We start from the raw sequence: 13,859 nt of genomic DNA on the forward strand, positions 1-13,859 counted from the left end.
ATTGCTCTTAGACAGCTAAGGCTATGCCTTGGATGGGGAAGACAAAATGAAGTAAATGTAAGCAGTTCCTCTCCATTTTCTTCCCCGCTTTCAGCAGATAGATAGAAGTCCAGCAGATAGGCAATTTGATTCTTTACATCTAACATAAATATGCTGATCTGAACAAAAATTGCTACATTAAATTGAGCTTGCCTGTTTCATTGCCTTTTGAACCCTATATGTTTTGTAGAGATGCTCTTTGAAATTTGAATTAAAGTTTTTCCAAGTTAGCTCTGTTCACTAGAGGGAAAGTTGAGGTTTTCATATTGATTACAACATGGCTTTAATTAACTTGCTAATAAGTCCTTAACCAGATCTTGAGCCTGAAAACAAAAGTAGGTCTTTATGTACCTGTAATCTCTACAGATCAGAAATAAATGAACACAACAGAGCCAGTCAGGATCCACTAATCCTTTGAGTTTTGTCCAGCTATATTGGTACAATCTAGTTCTGTTTTTCTGTGGGTCTTTCTTTTTGCAGTTGCAAATAGGTTTTGAAGTCAAATTAGAATTTGTATGTATTTCTGTTTCAAACATGAACAAGAGATCAAAGCTTTCTATTTGGCAATTGCCATTTAAAGAATTACATTTTTTCTGTTGCATTTTGCTTTGCTAATAGTACTACCTTACTCTAGGCTTAAAAAAAATTGAATGAATTAAAATTCTTGCTTTCAGAGAAACGTGGTTTCCTCAGTGCACATTAAAATGCAAAAGTTTGTGAAAAGCCAGTGATCTAGTTCCCTTATTCACGGAAAATAGCTTTGCTATTTCTGTCTTCATTCTTGTTATTAGGATTAATAGCTGCACAAAATACCTTCTGTAGCATCCTCTCTGCCATACCAGAATAGAGAACTGTTCTTGCTACAAAAACTAGATGTCGTATCAAGAAAGGCATTCATGACAGCTCATGAGGGAAAGTATGGCAAAACTTTAAGTTACATCAGGAATGAAAGTGCGTTATTTTAATAATCTGATCAAGGTATACATGAATGACTTTGATGAATGGCATCTTGGATATTTACAATACAATTATTTTTTTTAAAAAATCATTAATAAATGTTACTATATTTTTACTTTGAATACAATTTTTGTTTGCCCACTGCTGAATCTTAAATTAGATCTATTATTAGCTCAAAGCAAAATTTTACTTAATCCTACAGATTCTCTGTGCATGGTACTTACCTTGTGACTTCTGTCAAATAAAATTATTCCTTCATATTAACATTTTGTACTTATTCTTTTATTCTCTACTAATAAGTTCTGTTCAAGCATAAGTTCATTTACAAAGAACTATTTAACATTCAGGAGAGTGGTAAACCCAGGGATTTTGATTGGCATCTCATTTCATATTAAGATTTTGGCTTAAACCTTAAACCTATTCAACTTACCAAAATCATAATACTTTTTGTTGATTTTAATTATGGTGCATTATAATATTTTATTATTATGCATTCTAGCTGTGCATTTATTAGAGAGAGAATAAATAAAATTCGAAGTGTCTGTTAGGAAGCATAGGCACTAAGAAAGTGAATGATAAAATCACAGCTGTTTTCCAGATAGTGTTGTATACATTTCTGTATTCTAAAAATCAAGTAATTCAGAAATAATTTCCATCCTTCCCTATTGGGAACTTTAAAATTCTTTGCTTTTTGTTTCAAGACAAGTCTTTATGTTTTTAAATGCCCATCCCTGAATAATTGGCTTTCTTCTTCTTCCACAAAATAGGGAGACATTTCACCCTGCCTTATGATAGAGATGTGCAATCCTTTATGAAACAGATTAGGTCAAGTCAGAGCATTATGAATGGCTTTTTTCTTTTGATTGGTTATAATTTAGATGCATATATTTAATCTGCATTTGCATTTTCCAAAGTCAGTCTTGTCATTCTTTCTCTAGAAACACATCCATTTAAGCAAAGAGGTTTTTTCCATTTTCTTGTGCTGTACCTTACTGTATGGCATCAAAACTGGCTAGATTAGATATAACTCTGAGATTTGTTTTCTAGACAACCAGTGTTTTCTTTTTAAATTCAGCAGCAAGCTGTTCACCAGCATAAAATGTTTAGTAGTTATTTGTTCAGGTTTTACTAATTAAATCAGTTTGTTTGAGAAGCCAGACATTTGTCTGCATTCCTTACACTAGTAATAACACTCAGTGCAACTGCAGTCAAGTTTCAGCTGCCAAAGCAGTCTAACTCTTCAGTCAGCTTCAGAAACAGAATCTATGGAAAGTTCGTCTAGAGTCTGAAGTAGTAATCAAAGCTTCTATTGCATTGCTAGTATGGCTTTTGGAGTAACCACTGATGTAAAATGCCATACATGTGATCTAAATTACATGTATCTATAGTGGACAGTGACTGTTTTAACACATGGAAATCAGATGTACATAGCAGTGTCAGTATCAGTAACATGTAGCTTAAATATCAGTGGGTTCCCATCGGTGGTCCCTGCATTATCTTCCTGGTTTTCCAGTTTTTCAAATGCAGTTTTGTAACATGGAACAAGTTTTTTTGCTAAGCATAATTACATACGGTTTTCATTTAAATGCTGGAGGGGAGAAAGAATGTCCCTATTCACATTATTTTCCATATCCCTTTTTCTTCTATAAACGTCCAAGATTCACTACTGCTAGAAGCCCAGCCAAATTAATATTTTGTTCTAAGGTACATAACTGTTGTGGGGAGACTGGTGGTCATCATTGTGCTGGACCTTGCAATCCAGACTGCCAAATTCAAGACAGCACTGAAGGAATCTCATCCTTCGGAGCCTTTAAGGCTCAAAGCAAATTCCTTCCTAAATGTAAATACTCTTCCTACGTTTGTATTTCTGATCACTTTCAAAAATAATTTCTAGCTTGGGTTTGACAGTATAGTTCTCAAGTGCAGCATTTCCTTGATTCCAGCCTCTTCTTTCCATAGCTTATGAACCCTCTGAAATCATCACTTTATTCACCCATGAGGATTCTGATTTCACTTTAAGGATTCTCCTCAGAGGAATATAGGCTGTGTTTCTGCCTCAAATTGAAGGCAGAAACCTAGCTCTTCATACAGTGAGTTCTGATATTTACTGCTTAGATGGATTCATGGACTGAAGCTTGATTTTCCTTACGGTTGTTGCTCCCTGATTTGAATTTTAACTTTAAAAAGCTTTGTTCATTTTTATACTTGAAAGCGTACAAGTCTGAAGTTTTGGCTGAATGCTGTATACATCAGTGACTATAATGTACACCGTATATAAGATTATTGTTACCTGTGTTTACTGGTTTTTGCTTTCGTACTTGAAGCTCTTCAAATTTGATGCTTCTAGCTCAAATGAAAATGTTAGTCTTACCTAAAATCAACTCCATCAGAGTTAGGCTGGAGCAGAAATTCTGATCGAACCACATGGGTTAATATATGTTTTGTTCCTGGTCATATAATTAAAGTCATCCAACCATCCAACCATCCACTTTAGAATTATAATAATGATAAAAATCACCAAGCAAATGCCAATGGAAAAAGCTGAAATTTAACTTTAAATATGCCTGAAAAACATAAGAAATTGGGTGATGGCCTTCTGTTGACTCTAGGCCTGAAGATTCACTCGTTAGTAGATTGGTGACTTTTGAAGTTTATAATTGTTTTGAGTTTGTTGTTACTGTTTTTGTGTGTTCATATTCTTTGGACATAGAAATGGAGGGAATGTTCCCTGTGTTCAGCTTCCAGAAGGTAAGATTGTAAGCATGACATCCAGGTTGCAGGCTTCATTAGCAATTACAAGTTCGATTGAGAACCCTTTGAAGCTCAACGAGGAGGTGCTTTTTCACTCCCACAGATCTTGGATCAAAGGGATGGAGGCCTGGAGGCCTTGAACCAGGTTGGAACAAAAGCAGCAGAAGATAAAAGATCCAAACAGATCTCTGTCCCTTTCTCACCAACATCTATTCAGATGTTGACAATAACTAGATATTAAGAAAACTGAATTTTGTTTCGTAGTTGTCGCAGGTGGGGTGTGTGGTGACTGCAGCTGTTCTGCTAGCAGTTCAGGAAACACAGCTGGAACAGAAAATGTGATGCTGTAGCAGAAGGCCCTGAGTGGGTACCAAGGAAGTCTATATTGCATTTTCTGTCTCCAAATTAACATGAACTTTCACTAAGGAAAGACTTCTTACATCATTTTCAGGGGTACTCATTTTCTGTATAACTAAATAATTCCCCATTCAGAAGAGAAACATGTAAAGAACTAAATAATTCCCCATTCAGAAAAGAGTTTGGATAATGTTTAGTAAGTAAAACATGAAACTAGTTTTTGAACAGGGAGATTAAAATGAAATAGCCTTATCTTGTCTCATGTAGAAGACTGGCTGAAAATAATTATGATGACATCATAATGCCTACATGTCAAAGGGAAAACAAAGAGTTGCACATATCACATTGATCTGCTGTGTCCTGAACGTTGTGTTTCACTTAAACATGACAGTTTTGCTTGACTATATTTGAACAAAAAATTTAATTTAGAATTCTGATTTTGAGGGTCACACCATTCAAGAAAAACAGTTTCCCATTTTTTTGCAGTAGTGTGGAAATCTCCTTTTAATGCTGCGTTGAAATTGGCTGTTGCTGGGTCAAGAAACAGAAATATGAAAATAGTTAAGATTTCATTTAAAAGCAAAACACTTGTAATAGAAATGAAACTTTTTAAACTGTCAGCCCTAGGGTATGTCAAAAGTTAGAGAGTAATTTATGGTGCGCTTGAGGCCAAGAACTTCTGTACATCACCTATATATTTTTAGTCCATCTGATTGACAGCAGCTTGAAAAGCTGCTGGTTGACAGCTGGTTGAACCGGAATGGACAAGGAGTTTAAAAAGCCTTAATGCTGGTTAGATAGGATGTAACTCAGACATCTAGCACATACTTGTGAGGCTAAGCAATTCAATCAAATTGCCAGGGTGTGAGTTTCTATGAAAACAGGCAAATAAATTCCATTTCTCTGGCAAGCAACAAGGACAACAGGAATCTCTTTCTCTTACATCTCTTTGGAAAGAAATTTTTTTTTCTCTGCCTTTATTTACACTATCAACTTCTCAAACTGGAGAAGACTTTCAGAGCTTTTAGTGAACATTTAACATTTTCATTCAAACAAATAAAAGATCTTGTTCACAGCTAATAATACAAGTAGTAGAAATTTTGATGTTCCCAAGTGTGATGTTCCTAGAGATTTCTTGTGTCTTACAATTCCCACTTGGATTCTGTTAGCACAGATTAGAAATATCTGTGTGGATATTTGTTGAAGTTTGTGCACAAATTACTTGGCAATAATTTTTATGTCTTGATTTAATACAGGCTTTAGCTTACACAAGATGAGTGTCCTCTCCATATATGGGTATTATACTGTTTCTCTGAACAAAACTGGTATGATTTTGAATAAGCCCTGAACAGCCCCTAAAATATCACAGAAACACGCTGTCTTTCTAGTGTTATTCATACAGCATATCTGTATGTTGTCCCATACTTTTAAGAACACAAAAACCAGCTCATATTTTTTCTCATATAAACATAAACGTTTCATTAAAATTTCTCTGAAGAAATAAAACCCACTTCCTTTCTCTTTGCTTCTTTTTATTCTCAACTATCAAGCCTATGCTGCCGGTTTGTAGTAGCAAGTTTGCCTTCCCATCAGCTTTCTGACCAGCGGTTTACTATTTTGTCTCCTTTTTTGCTGTACGTATCATAGTTCTTCCTGTTTTCTCGTTCAGTGAGATGTTCAGCTTGCAGTTTTAGCTGGAATGTAAGATTTTGTTTGAACCCTCTCTTATTAATAACATTTGATTTTGCATCTCCAGGACAAGGTCAGTGTCCATTGAGAGATGACTAATCAGCATCTTATCCCAGAAAACTGCCCTTTGCCTTTTCATTTCATTTTGTTCCAAATATTACATAGTATCTTCTTTTATTTTATACTGCTCCTATAAAAGGAACCAATTCAGCCCTTGTGCTTCTGTGGTATATTCATCAACCCACTTCCACCTTCCTGTTCCAACAGTAGTTAGGATGAACCATAACCTGATCATAAAATTCCACGTATATGGTGAGTCTACTGGGAAACAATGATCACAATTAAATACATCTTTATGTAAAGTGTAGGTGACGAGGAAAAAACGCAGAAAAGAGAACTCAGTAGTATATGGATCTGAAGATGTTTTTTGTTCAGTGTCAAGTCTACCAAGCATAACATTTAATAAGTGTAAAAATCTGCTCCTAAAATTATTTTGGCTTCAAATGGTTTTGTGCTTATTTCTTCCCACTGACTCCAAACAAGTAATTCCATGTGTAGAATAATATATGATTCATATTTAAATTTTGGTGAGGTGAACCCTACCAACAGCGCTGCTCCTTTTGAAAAATGTGTTATTGAGTAATGTCTGCTGCTATCAAATTCCTTGAGCTCACTTTCCTTTCCCTTTCAGAGATGTTGTCAGTAGAACAAGAAAAAATTATTCTATAGTGTTGAACTGACTTCAGCCCTAATTCAGATGGCCATAAAGCATACTCTTAAGACCTTGCATGTTCAGCTCAGTGTAAAAGTGCTGTTTGAATAGGAATGCATTCCTGAAACAGGGCAATTGCATCTTGTATTAGGATTATTTAATCCTCAAATACTTTGTTGAATGTTTTCTGAAGTAAGCAATTCCAGACATATGTTTTCCTGTGAAATTTTTAACAACTTCATTTTTATATTCCATATTAATTCAATCAAAGCAATTCTCTCTGTTCTTCAGATTAGATTTAAAACATCTTTTTTAATGAAAACAACCAATGTATTTCATTACATTTTTCAGTTTCCTTCTAGTTTAACCTTTTGTATATTGCTTAGAATAACAGGCCAAAATCAATGTTAACAGTATTATCACACCAGTTTGAGACATTGCTGTTCATGGTTTAGTTGTATTTTATATATTCGTTTACAGATAGTGATGAATGTATGTTGTACCGTTTGGGAAGGGGGGGAGGAAAGTACTTTAGGCAAAAGACACCATGCAGACCCCTACAATCGTAAATCAGATCATATGTGATTTGCAGTCTATTTAAAGCAGGCAAGTATTTGGGAGACCATGCAAATGGCATGTGCACAGAGTATATTGTACAGAACTCAGATCATGTAATCACTAATAAATCACACATAGAAAAAAGCAGCAGCAGCGTACTTTCCCACATCACAGAGAATAAATTGTCTTCATAAAACTGCTGAAGTTTCAAAGAGAGGTTGTTTGAGTTATGCACTTTCTTACTGACAGCAAGATGTAGTAGGTGTAATATCTCATAAACAAGCCTGCCTGGTGTTGATGAGACAGTTGGAGGAGTACAGTCCTTAAACGGTTAACGGCTGCTGTGCTTTGCATACCCTGCTTCCTTCATTACAGCTTGGCGAACTCATTCCCTTTGCTGTACCTTAGTCCTCTGTATGTCTGTATGTATGTTTGGGTTTCTGCTGGTGGTTCCACATTCTGCATGCTTTCCTCAAAGTGGAGCAATGTGCTTTCCCATAAATAACAAAGATTATGGGTTAGCTTCCTACAGGCTCTGTGTTCCTGAGAAATGGGCTCTTTCTGTTGGTGGTAACTCATGTTTTGATGTCATTGTTCTGAATTGTTCTTCATGTTATAAAATTGAATTTCAATGTACTCCCATAAGAGTTAGCTTTTCATATTGGGCTGGAAACTCTTCATCTTTGTGTAGCAATTTGTTTTATTATAACCAATGGTTTTTAATTGTACCTCCCATAATGAAGAGCTGACTTAATACTCTGTGCTAATCTTGTTATGACTTTAAAAAGGTAAGTAATTTCTCTAACCATTCCTAAGTCATGGTAAATTGTTAAAGGGTTTTTCAATTTTCTTTTTTTCTTTATTTTTCACATGATTTTTTCACTTGTAGCACAGATTTTTTCTTTGTGTCTTTTCTATTTTTCTTGTAAAAATTTTTTTGTGGACTGATTTTTATTTGCAGCAAAACATACCTTGTAAATTTAAATTAATCCAATTTTGTAGTCATTGATTTCATTTTTCAGACCAATAATGATTGCTAGACAGAAAATGTCAGCAGGACTCTTTATTTTACCATTCCCTTAATTTATTTTTGAGTACTTAATTTCACATTCTGTTCGCTACTTTAGCCTGTGGAAGAAAGCTTACTCTGCACTCCAGCATGATGAAATTATATCTTAAAGAACATAAAATCCAGTGTGCTTAAAAAACAGAGTAATGTGAACTGAATGCTTTGGGTTTGGTTACATTCTGCCTGAACTGTGCAGGGGAATGGTACTGGCTGGTAGCCCACTGTGTCTTCTGCCAAGATACTTTGTGAGCCAAGAGGCTGTAGAATGGACAAACAATAAATCTATACTTCCCCTGTGAGAGACAGCAGTAGATCGTTATTTCTGTAACTACCTGTGAATGAGACAAATAATAGTAAATAATAGTACTAATCACTCGCCCCACTCAGTCGTGGTACTGTACGCCAACTGTATGTTTAGTTAACAGTAGCTGTGAAAAGAATACAGGTTTTTTGTAAATGTCACATTAAATAACAAAGGAGTAAAACATACAAGTAATGAATATGATAAAAGGCACTCAAAGCACATGACCCCATTCATGCGAAGCTTCATTGCTGCTAAAACTATGTGTTAGAAAACTGGTGGGTTTTATTCAAAATCATTTTACTGCAGTTTTGTTTAAAAATAAGATTTAGAATATCAATGTGCAATTCATATTAAACAGATGGAAGTATCATGTAATAACTAATTTCAATGTCAGTTATGTTCAAACGTGGTTTGTATTCTGCAGCTGTGAGCATAGGTTGGGGAACGATCAAGTCTAGCTGATCAAGCCTTTTACTTTATTATCATGGATTCCTCTTCCACAGCTGCTTTTAAAATTTGTGGGAAGCAAATTATTTCTCATACTGCATATGTTACCCATCAGGTGAGTGATAACATGGAAACTGTAGGCTGGGTGTAAGAAAACAAAAAGTAAATTTCAAGTCCTCTGTGTGCACAGAATTAAAAAAATGACCTGTGAGAGGCTGCGTGTGAAGCCAGCTGTCTTTTGTTGCCATTGTCATTTGGACACTGTAAGAGCAAAACTTTGTCAGCACGTTTTTTATATTAGAAGATTTGATCTGCAAATCTCAGCTGCTCTGTTCATTATAAATCTCTTGTTTTTGTCCATACACTAGCTCCACTATAGGTTGGAAGGGCTTAAAGATGAACTGAGGAGGAATAGAGGCTACAACTCGAGAGTAACTATTACTGCTCAAAGGAGCTGTTTTCCATTCGCAAACATTGCTTTGCGCTATGGGTTTGGGCTCCTTCTGTTCCTCCACTTTGTTGAAGACACTCTCTTGACTTTCATTTTACTTCTTTAGCACTGTCTTTGTCTGCTAACATTTTTCCTCCTTCTCTAGTAGCTTTTATCTGTGTCCTTTGGATCACATATTTTACTTAGTTTGTTTTAGTAGATTGTTTCAAATGTTTGTGTTTTGTATTTTTGGTTTTTTGCCTTTTTCTTTAGGACTATGTTATCTCACTGAGTTTCATTCCACAGTTTGCTGAATCGCTTGGTTATTTTGCAGCAGGCCCATTCCTCGTTTTTTTCTTTTCATATGGTTTTCAGTGAGAAATAAGAGAGCCTCTTCCATTTTAAACAGTAGTCTTACACACATAGGCCCATGTCTCCTTTTGCACACACCATCTTCTGCCTTGCCACGTCCATCCTGCTTCTCTCTCCGCCCCCCACCCCACCTCCGCCTCTCTCTCTGCCTCTCTCTTTCACGATTTCTTTCTTACCATTATACCATCTTTTTGGTCCAGAATTGTCTTTTGGTAAATTACAGGTAAACATTTACTTCTTCCAAAGAGAGTTCATGTCATGCCTTTGAAATCTGGTAAAACAACTCTGGGCCAAATTTGGGCATCATTAATATTTTGTTTGCGGTTTTCTTGTATAGTATTTTTGGTGGGAAGGAGGGAGGGTTTGGGGGATTTCTGTTGATTTTTTTTTTAAACAACAGTTTTTTCAGGGAAGGACACCATAACCCACTCTAAGTTGCAACATTACTTTCCATAAGTTATTCCATTACAATAAGTAGACTGTGTTGCGCTGTAGAATCCAAATTTCTTTATGTGAATATACATTTGGGGCAAGCTGCTGTGGAACAGAAGAAAGAGGTTTAGAAGTTGGGGCACAGTTGGTTTCAGCCTTGAGTGGTGGTTCCTTTCTGAAGACAGCTTTTGGGGGGTTGAGTGTGCACCATTCTTCATCAATTCTTAGACCATACATACTCACTTTCTAGGCAATTTTTCTGGAATTGCAAATTGACACTGTAGTCTGAAAGATAATCTGGGTTCACTCCTTTGCTTTTTCAGCAGAGAACAGTGGTGCTGCAGGGAAATTACACCCTCAGCGTCACCTGTGCTATTCCACTTCCTTCACCACGTCTACCCAGTTTTACTTTTATTATCCTCTCACTGAAATTTGGCAAAACATTTGTCAGTACGGTAAAAAAGAGAAGGAAACCGTTCATCCTCTCTCTGAGATTTGCCTCCCTCAGAAGTTTACTTTAGCTGGGGTTTTGTCCACACAGGAAGCTTGTTAAAGTGTTACCAGTTCAGCCAGCTGACCTGCCAGAAGGCAGCCTGCTGGTCAAAGTAGTTACCTAAAAACTTGCAACTTCAGTGTTACTACACAATGTATACAAGGTTTCCAAACCTGAGAAGAATTAACAAGAGCTGATGCTTCGGTATAGGTAAAGTTTAAACTGTGTTGTATTTACAGGACTGATACTCTTCAAAAAACAATTCTTTTTAAAATCTGTACAGTAAACGGATGGAACTCTATAAATACCCAGTGTTACTAGAATATTAGACCAGCGTGAATCCTCCCATTTCCCCACAGTCAGACTACAGTGTCTGGAATAGCACAGTGGGAGCTAAGCATCTAGGAAGAGGATTTGTTGAGAAGCCAGTTGCCATCCTCACAGTTACTTTTTAAAGTAGAATTGCACTGTAAAATTCATTCTGAGCCTAGCATTTCTTTTAACCAAACAGAAACAAGTGAGTAAATTTATCTGGCCCCAGCCAGGAGCTGTTGATACAATTTTGAAGAAGTCTTACTAGATGTCTTCAGAATCAACGCAATCTAAATTGAGTATTTTTAAGCTCTTTCTACAATACCTGAAAATATCAATAATAGAATTTTAAAGCAGGTCGTGATAATATAGTTATGTTAGTATTTTGTCTAATCATAAAACAGGGCCTAGATTCAGAGTTACTGTAATTACCGTTGTATAAGGAAATGTGGATATTCTGTTTAAAACTAGAGCTTGACACGTAATTTTAACCACTGTGTTCTTTGATTTCACTCTATTACTGTCCTTAGGCCATCTTGTTTCTTATGTGGGGGGTGGAATCAAATTGTTTGTATCAGATCCTGACCATCAGCTACTACCCTTCTGCGTAAACGTACTTATCTCATACAGAGTATGTAAGAATGTTCCTGAAAATACATATAGCCTCTGTCTTAGATCCCAGGAGCTTGCCCATTATGTCTCTGTATTTTGCATTCTTGTTAACTTCTGTATCTCATAGACTCTGTGCTCTCTCTGCAGGTCCAGTCTAGGTGCAGCAGCAAGGAGAATATCCTCAGAGCAAGTAAGTACTGAAACTTCATAGCTCTGTTGAGAAACCAAGACTGCTCAGAAGACAGCAAATGACAGTCAGATGAGAAAGATATGGTTGGGACATAAGTGGATTTGCAGAAGAAATTTCATAACTTAAGGCAATGAAATTCAGTCCAAATAGGAAATTAAAGAAGTGTAAATAGCGTGTCATGTCTATGTATTAATCGATAGTTGCCTTTTAATTTTTTCTTTCAGGTTTTTCTTCTAATGACATGGAGGTCTGTGTTGTTTGTGGTGATGTATTATTGTAAACTATCATGTGTGTGCACGTTTTTTGGGAAAAAAAGTCAACACTCAAAGACAAAGAAAGTGGAAATAATCAAACTAAGGATATATATGATTTTTATTTTCATACCTGAACGTGAGATTGAATGTTGGGTTACATAATGCCAAACAAAAAAATACAAAAGTTAAGGATTCAAATTTGATCCAAATGACCTGTTCTTTAATTTGCACAACTCCTTTCCTTTGTTTTATAGAAATCTTTTCCAGTCTCAAATTTGATCCACTATATATATGTGTGTGTGTGTGTGTGTGTGTGTGTGTATATATGTGTATATATATATATATATATATATAAAAAAAACTCAACAGGAATAGGAAGTTGTTTTAGTGATAATAGAGAAGACCGACAGGAATTTTCTACCTGATACAACCAATTGACTTCACTGCTTCAAAGCTAGAGGATTATTTTCTCATATGAAATGCTGCTTAATATAAGTAGTTATTTTTAGAACCATCTGACATTTGACATTAGTGAAAGATAACTTGGGAATGTCTGAGGAGTTGTTCAATGCCATTTACTTGTAATTAAAAAGCACCACTTAGTCATTTCAGAATTTACAAAATCATTATTTGTCTCTGGGTCTGTTTAAATTAATGATAATAAGATAATGACTCTAAAAGGAGAGTTAGCATTTGTTTGTGGGAGGAAACAGGGACAGAGAAGGGTTAGTAGTTACATGTGTGTCTTGTTCCTTTCTTTGTTATGGTTATTCATGCTGTTAAAAATATTCATATTTTTAACACCTGAAGGAGCTTTATTTTTGAAGTATGTATTTTCATGGCTTCTCTTGCAGAAGTAATGGGTATTACTTTTGGTGTTGGAACAAAGTTTGCAGAGGTTAGGGGATGTTATCTATTTTCAAAACAGATGTGTTGAAGAAGTCATCAGTAGATTTTAACAGAATGTTTGACTTAGAGACAGAGTTCCAAATCTGAAGCTAGTACTCTGGACACCATTCAGAGTATTCGTAGCCTCTGAATTCATTCAAGTTTTAAAGGTTAAAGAGGTGAAATGCTGGTTTCTGAAGTAGCTCACAGGGAGTTTTAGGTAGCAGTAAAACATAAAAGCACATAATGGCTGTAGCATAAAGGTTGTTTGCTGCCACAGAACTCCCCCAGCTTTCACTGCTGTGACATTTTTTCCTAGCATCTTCCTTCATTTTTTCCAGCTTTTCCTTTTAGAAAATAGTTTCTTAATTTATAAAGTCAGGAAAAAGTTTTTAACATATATTGTGGGGAATCTGTGGGACCTGCAGGAATTATGGTGCTGCTAAGCAGGGTTTCTTTCTCTGCAAAAGAAAAGTATGGGAAGTTTGACTGTGTCTCACAAATGCTTTCCTTTCCTTTTCCTCATTTTTATGAGGTTGCTAACACAATACAGGCATAATAACATAAAATGTAAGCTTGCTGGGGACATCCTGATTGCTAAATCCAGGAATGCAGTTTTTCCGCTAGTTACACTTACATCTCACAGTAGTTTAATTCGGATCATTCAAAGAGTTTGTTTAAATAATTTCTTCCAGACTCTTTCTTGGGACTGGAATTAGATGGGCAGTTTTATTTGTCTCTACTTCTTCCTTTTAAAGATAGTTTACTGGGTTAACAGCAAAAAAATAATTAATGAACAATCTCCCATGTAGAGAGACAAGCATGTGTCAGTGCTGAAAGAAGTTGTGTATATACAGATTGATTAAGCGACCTTCTCTTCTGAAGGAAAAACTTAGATTGCATGATTGTTTTATTACTTTTATAGTTATTTTTTATTAGAAGTCTAGACTTTATGCAAGAATCTTTTTTTTTTTCCCAAAATTTGAAGGAATG

The 13,859-nt window shown here is 35.6% G+C and overlaps 1 protein-coding gene across 9 annotated transcripts in view; it reads left to right on the top strand.

Annotated features, from left to right (window-relative positions):
• The window catches only part of GPHN (gephyrin), a 297,031-nt gene that overhangs the window by 231,634 nt on the left and 51,538 nt on the right, over positions 1-13,859 (top strand). For all 9 annotated transcript variants that reach the window (XM_027777278.2, XM_013305412.3, XM_027777280.2 and 6 more), the window contains one exon: positions 11,682-11,724. In XM_027777278.2, coding sequence (XP_027633079.1) covers positions 11,682-11,724 — 43 coding nt within the window. The remainder of the gene's footprint in view (positions 1-11,681; positions 11,725-13,859) is intronic.

Source organism: Falco peregrinus, chromosome 1 (assembly GCF_023634155.1).
Source record: "Falco peregrinus isolate bFalPer1 chromosome 1, bFalPer1.pri, whole genome shotgun sequence".
In the NCBI taxonomy this organism is placed as follows: Eukaryota; Metazoa; Chordata; class Aves; order Falconiformes; family Falconidae; genus Falco; species Falco peregrinus.